General features: G+C 42.3%; 2 protein-coding genes across 5 annotated transcripts in view; both read left to right on the top strand.

Moving 5' to 3' along the window:
* Positions 1–3,574, top strand: part of rangap1a (RAN GTPase activating protein 1a) — a 9,052-nt gene extending 5,478 nt beyond the window's left edge. For 3 of the 4 annotated variants that reach the window (XM_020587859.1, XM_020587860.1, XM_020587861.1), the window contains exons 12-16: positions 250–366; positions 561–666; positions 1,513–1,601; positions 1,746–1,867; positions 2,858–3,574. In XM_020587859.1, coding sequence (XP_020443515.1) covers positions 250–366; positions 561–666; positions 1,513–1,601; positions 1,746–1,867; positions 2,858–2,939 — 516 coding nt within the window. In that variant the 3' untranslated portion in view covers positions 2,940–3,574. Of the gene's footprint in view, positions 1–249; positions 367–560; positions 667–1,512; positions 1,602–1,745; positions 1,912–2,857 lie in introns of all 4 variants that reach the window. The other variant, XM_020587862.1, reaches the window with a different exon arrangement.
* Positions 3,575–4,615: 1,041 nt separating this feature from the next.
* chadla (chondroadherin-like a) overlaps positions 4,616–6,350 on the top strand; it is a 7,730-nt gene continuing 5,995 nt past the window's right edge. Inside the window, 4 exon segments of the mRNA XM_020587821.1 lie at positions 4,616–4,774; positions 5,026–5,220; positions 5,361–5,516; positions 5,609–5,754. Of these exon segments, the coding sequence (XP_020443477.1) occupies positions 4,616–4,774; positions 5,026–5,220; positions 5,361–5,516; positions 5,609–5,754 (656 nt within the window).

Genomic DNA, 6,350 nt, shown 5'->3' with positions numbered 1-6,350 from the left:
ACTGAATTTATATAGTACACGAGTTTCACTATTGGAGTTGAATTACTGAAATAAATGGACTTTCCCACGATATTCTAATTTATTGAGATGCACCTGTAGAGTTTGATGCTGGAGCAGTAGTAGTGGAGATGAATCGGTTAAATAGCAGCACACGTACATATATGTGCACATCTTATTGAACATCCAGTCTAACGGCCGAACGAGTCGTCATGCTTGGTGTTGTGGTTTTCTCTGCCTTTCCTCTCATAGATGTCCACCCCTGCATCAGCACCCCGACCACCAGAAATCTCCTCCTTCCTCAGCTTCCCCTCCCCAGACAAACTGCTAAAACTGGGCGCCAAGAGAGCGTTGCTGGTCGAGCAGCAGGTAAACACGTGGTGACTCCACTGATACATGCGCACCACATCACGTTCTCATCACATTTGAGATGTACTAAAGGCTAAAGAAATGTCTCGGTTAAGGGCATTTCAGCTTACGAGTTACAATAAGATGTATCCTGAGTGTTTCCCCAATGCAAACGGCAGGTAACGCAGTGAGTCTGCCTTCCTGTCTCTGTCCAGGTGGATGTGTCGGATGCTAAACAAACAGCCGAAGCCTTTCTCAAGATTGCATCTGTGTACAAGGAGGAGAACAACGATGTGAAGAATGCAGTGTTAGAATGTGTTGGTAAGACGTTGCATATTAATTTGCCTTTCGACAGTTTGTTGCTATTTTGTTTTGAGGTGTTTGGTTTCTCCTTTTTTTGGTTTATTGCTCACCCTGTCTCATCTGGTGGTTAATTACAATGAGTTTAAACAAACCCAGAATATTATTCAGTGCCTTTTACACTGAAGGAAAATGACAATTTGGACATGTGCTTTCTTGGCAGGGGTTTCATAAGAAGACTGATCCCAGTCTGTGCTGTCGCTGCAGTAAATATTGTATGTAGCTGCAGTCAGCAACCTGTTACTTTAGCACAGAGACAGCGAAACAGCTGGCCTGGCTTTGTTCGTAGGTAAAAACCAGCTTGCTAACATGTTATATATTTTGTGTTGAATTCATACAAAAGGCAAATTTTTAAAAAGATAATTCACCATTTTACAATGAGATATTTGTCAGGCTGTTAATTATTGAGGTTTAAAGGTGCTGGTCGGTGGGTTTTGTTACTGTTGGACAGATCCAGCCAGGCTGCTTATCCCTGTTTCCACTTTTTATGCTAGGCTAAGCCTAAACAGCTGCAGAAGATAAGAGCGGTATCGATCGTCGCATCTCATGCTTCTCAAGAAAGCTTCCTGTAGTGTTGAACTACTCTTTTATTTCTGTTCATAAAGAGATTTCTTCCTATTTCCTGTTGCTCTCTGCTTGACCATCAACTGCACCGATGTGCTGAGAAATGCTGCTCAGACTGTTTTACACATTATTGGTTAAAATGTTTTTGGTGGATTAAGAGTCTTTGCAAACAGGACATGTCTTCTTTTTTGGGGACAGTTTTAAAATCTAAGTATGTAATGATTTTTTTTTTCCTCCTTCCAGATGCCATTCTGAAGAAAGCTTTTGACACGCCTTCCTTCCAAAGCTACAACTTTGTATCATGTTTGTTAGTGCTGCTCGGACTCATCAAGGTGTGTTTAGCGTGCACCTACTCAGCAGAGCCCACTGACCTACAGAAATATCCTTCTTCACTGTCACTTCATGATGTCTTTTGTTTCTTTTACCTTTCTCTTCCATTGTTTTTAACATTGTGTCCTGTCCTCGGGGCTGCTCAGAGTGAGGACAAGGTGAAGCCTGTGCTCGTGGTCCCCGGCTACCTCCATGCCTTGGAGCATGTTGTTCAACAGGACTACTTCCCCAAAGAGAACGTGGCCGTGTTGGAGGCCTTCATGTCCCGGTAAGGATGTGACAGAATGAGCCAATCAGCAGGCTGCTTTGCAGGTACAGAATACTGTGATTACCATCCCATCTTCTGGAGTGGAGCACATACATGGACGTTTTTGCACTGTGGTGGTCACGCACTGGTGATTGCTTCTTTTTGTGTTGGAATGGGATTATTAACTTCTAGTTCACCGCTTCATTTTAATGGGCACATTTAGAAATTCTGCCCCGATTGTCTTAAATTCAGGCAAAGGACTTTGGTCAGTTACACTGAGCAGCTTCTTTGCCAGAAATACAACACATTAACAACTGGTGTATCTGTCCACGGTGCAGCTAAATGAACAATATTTTTAAAAAAGAAGCCGGTGAATAATTTTGCCATCTCCTCGAGTGCCTTACAGTTAAGATGACCAAACATTTCATTGTGTGAATGCTGTTAATGTGAAGCAGCAGCAATAGGAAATGTTTGGTGGCTTGGCCTGTTCTTGTTGTTCTTTCTTCTCATTGTCAACAAAACCAGCACAAAGACCTGAACCTAGACTGTTGAACCAAAGGTGCATCTTTTGTGACTCTGCTCTGACTGGACACATTCATTCTTTAAAAACAGCTCACAAACATCTAATTTCCTAACACAGACTCTTTTAGCCACAGACAGAAGTAAATAGCACCTGTGCTGGTGTTTTCACTCCGGTGGAGTGTTTAGAGCAGCAGCATTAACCTGTGGTCATCGAAACAAAGCAACATGTGCCGTGCTGTGACTCATTGATTTGACAACACTGGAGGAATAAGTTAATCATGTTTTCAGTGCACAGACAATGCCTGTGAGTAAATGAACCAACTCCTTGGTTCTAGTGTTTCATGGGATTTGTTGACAAAAAAAGGAAAAATACCAAAATATCACCGGACCAACCATTTAAAAAAAAAAAAGACTGAGTTAGTGAATAAATCATTAATTTGAGGGTGTGTGTCCATAGACCTTCTAAGCGTGTGTGTTTATCATCCACAGAGGCAGTAAATCTCTGGAGTCATGTGGAAATGCCAGAAGCAGACTCCAGTCGACACTGCGGAGAGTCCGAGCTGAGAGCTGAGGACTGTGGACACACACACACACACACACACACACACACACACTCGCGCAAACTGAACTCCAAATCTGAAGCAAACAAAGCAGAGCAGCTCTTGAGAAGCAGCTCTTGAGAAGACACACTCAAACGCACCTCACTGTCCTCGCTGTCCTCCTCCAGTTCAACAACACCCTTCTTCTGGACTTGAATGTTTTGTTTTTGAAGTAGACCGTTCTTGTGAGGTGGAACTAATCGAAGTGTGCGCTCATATATCCACGGGACCGCACTGACAACTCCACGCTCCTTGTTTTGTGCTGGATCAGAAAAGCCCTCACTCTGCACTTGTAGTCGGTCGGAGTAACTTTGGTGCAAACTGGAAAAGTTCTGACCAGGACCGAACTGAACTCGAAGCTGTTTTCTACTTCATATGTTCATTTTCTGTTCTGTTGTTTTATACTAAATGTTTATTATAAAATATGGTCAAATGACAATGTTAGATATGTATTGAATGATAAAGTTTATCTGTTATAAGACTGTAAAGTACAATCAAACAGTCACAAGGGAAAAAAATCATTTTAAATGTTAATTTCTGCCTTTAAAGACAAATTGCAGAGTTTTTGGACTGGTGTTGCAACAATAAAGCTGATTTGGGTGTTGGATGTCTTTCACAATCTTTTCATGAAGCTTTTATTTTGAAATAAAAGTTTTGAAATGGTAATGTAACAAAAACATACAGGTACATGAAAAGTGAGCAGCAACAGCTCCTATGAGCTCTTATGTTGTCAGTGCCACAACAATAAGGTTCATCTGTATATGTGTGTGTTTCAGCCTCTAACTGGGTAGAAAATGTGAAGCCAGGGTGTTAATTTGCAGTGAGGGGTGCAGGGGTCAGGGGTCACTGCAGAAGAATTTACCAAAGCCTTGTTTGTTGGCCTGCTGCACCCCGGACTGTAAGAGATGGACCAACACAGAGTGAAGTAAGTCTGTCTGATAACTGTAGCCTGAACTGGCAGATGCACGCCATTATCTGCTTTCATTTCATGTTTCCCAACAAGCTGTGACTGATATTCTGCTTGAAGGTAAGCTGGTATTCTTCCACTGAGATTTGGTTTAAGATCTGTGCTTAGTTTAGATTTTGGATCTTTATTGAAATGATTTTTACCTGATGAGGTGACGTTTGTGGTTGTAGCGCAGATTTAACATACTGACACTCAACAGTTGTGTTTTTATTTATTGTTTCAATCCCAAAATGTTTTAGAAATAAAACTGTGCATAAATAATGTTCAGATATAGTGGCAGGAAAAACTAAGTGAACCCCATAAAGGTAACTGTATTTATGCCTTGTATTAAAATTCGGTCAGAGATTCGTCTCAGTTACATTTGGTTGGTTAGAGCCATCGGTTGAGTTGGTGCCGCAGATGGCTGCCTCGCTTCTGTACCGGAAGTAAATTCCTGGTGTGTAACATACTTGGCCAAATAAAGGTGGTTATTATTATTATTATTATTCTGAGCAAACACTGTTTTAACTGATGACAAATCAATGCATTGCATGACAGATTTGGAGGGAATTTTAAATACAACAAGCAGGCTGTTTGGTTCTCTGAGCATCCCCAACTGCTTGTTTATACACCAAACCTAGAGTTTTGACAGCAGATTTTACTTGAATAATTTCATATTTCTAACACATTTTACAGGCACAGATGCATTTCCTTAATTCTGCAGTCGTCCTGCTGGTTGTAGCACTAGGTTTACATGTGGAAGCAGGCAGATGTCCCAGAGTATGCGGCTGTGATGGCACCAAACTTGCAGTCACCTGTGTTGGGAAGAACTTAACCGAGGTTCCCCCAACTATAGATGAGGTGAGGAATTCAAATGTAAAGTGTAGCGCCTCCTGTGTACTTCACGCTGCTGTCTGAGGAAGGAGCTGCTTCTTCTTCATCTATGTAGTGTGACTCAGGAACTTTGCTCAGTGTCGGTACAGCAGTAGTGAATGTATTGTCCTCATCGGCTGCACAGATACGATTCCACCCAGAAGCCTCCTGATGTCACTCCTGTCCTTTAATCACGCTTCACTTCTTACATCCTGTGCTCTGTTTAATCGCTCTCTTAGATTACAGTGAAACTGGACCTGAGGAATAACAACCTGCAGGTGCTGCCCAGGGGTGCGTTTGTACTCACGCCCTACCTCACCCACCTCAACCTGCAGCGCTGCAACATCATCAAGGTGCTGGAGGGTGCGTTCCAGACCCTGGGCCGTGTGGTCTCCCTAAACTTGGCCTATAACAAAATTGACATCCTTTACCAGGTAAGATGAATGGACAACACTCTTGATATTTTCACATTTTCTCCAAAAGCGGCACCATTGTTCTGTGATATGAAGAGACATGAGGTTTTCTTATTTTCTAATTCCCTCCCTCTCTCTACTCTGTGACCTGACTGTTGCAGGAGGCCTTTGACGGCCTCTCCTCCCTGAAGGAGCTGCATCTGGACCATAACCGTGTGGAGGAGATTCAACCTGGAGCCTTCTCACAGCTCGGCTTCCTCAACATGCTGGCTCTCAACCACAACCAGCTGGTTTACCTCCCCAACATGGCCTTCCAGGTGTTCACAAATGCACACACACACACACACAAAGCTGTTGCATACTCTATACTTGCTCTGTAGGTAATGCTTATCCCACACTCCTCTTCCAGGGCCTGACTAACATCAAGTGGCTTCGCCTTAGCCATAACTCTCTGAACAACTTGGCCCCTGAGTCGTTTGCTGGACTGTTCACGCTGCGCCGCCTCAGCCTGGACCACAATGAGCTGCAGTCCTTCCCCACTCAGACCATGACCAGGTTGGACAATCAGAAGCATTATCATAGGCTTTAAACAAGTGGTATTTAATGGAAAACAATGCTTCATACTTTTTAGCACCATGACTATAGGAGCAAATGTCTCAGTGTTTTGCTGACCTGACTGTACCATCACTGAAAGTACTGACAAGTATGAGAAATAAGAATGCTGCTGTTGTCATTATGGTTCTCTATGAGTGCTACAGACAGAAACATGCTAACTTCCCACTCCCCTGAACTGGAAGTTTGAGGACAGAGGATGTTGCATGTTGTACAGATTGTAAAGCCCCTTGAGCCAATTTTTGATTTTGGACTAAATAGGTAGGATTTACAATATCTTATTATAAATAAAAACTATATTGCTATCCAGTGCCAATGACCTATGGGCCCTAATTGACATGACATGGACCTCTGAGTAGCCCAGAAATTATTTAGCTTTTTTTTATTTTTAACAAATGAAAGTATGTTAGTGACCTATTTGTAAAATGCTGCAGATGCATAACCTAAAATGTGAATGTTGTCAACTTCATCCTTATAAGGCTTCGGTCAGATCAATTTAAGATGTGTTTTACTGCATTTAAAAACAAAATTACAATTAA

Source organism: Monopterus albus, unplaced genomic scaffold, assembly GCF_001952655.1.
Source record: "Monopterus albus unplaced genomic scaffold, M_albus_1.0 scaffold483.1, whole genome shotgun sequence".
NCBI classification, from domain to species: Eukaryota; Metazoa; Chordata; class Actinopteri; order Synbranchiformes; family Synbranchidae; genus Monopterus; species Monopterus albus.
Note: the sequence above shows the minus strand (reverse complement) of the source record. Positions and strands in the feature narration are given on the sequence as shown.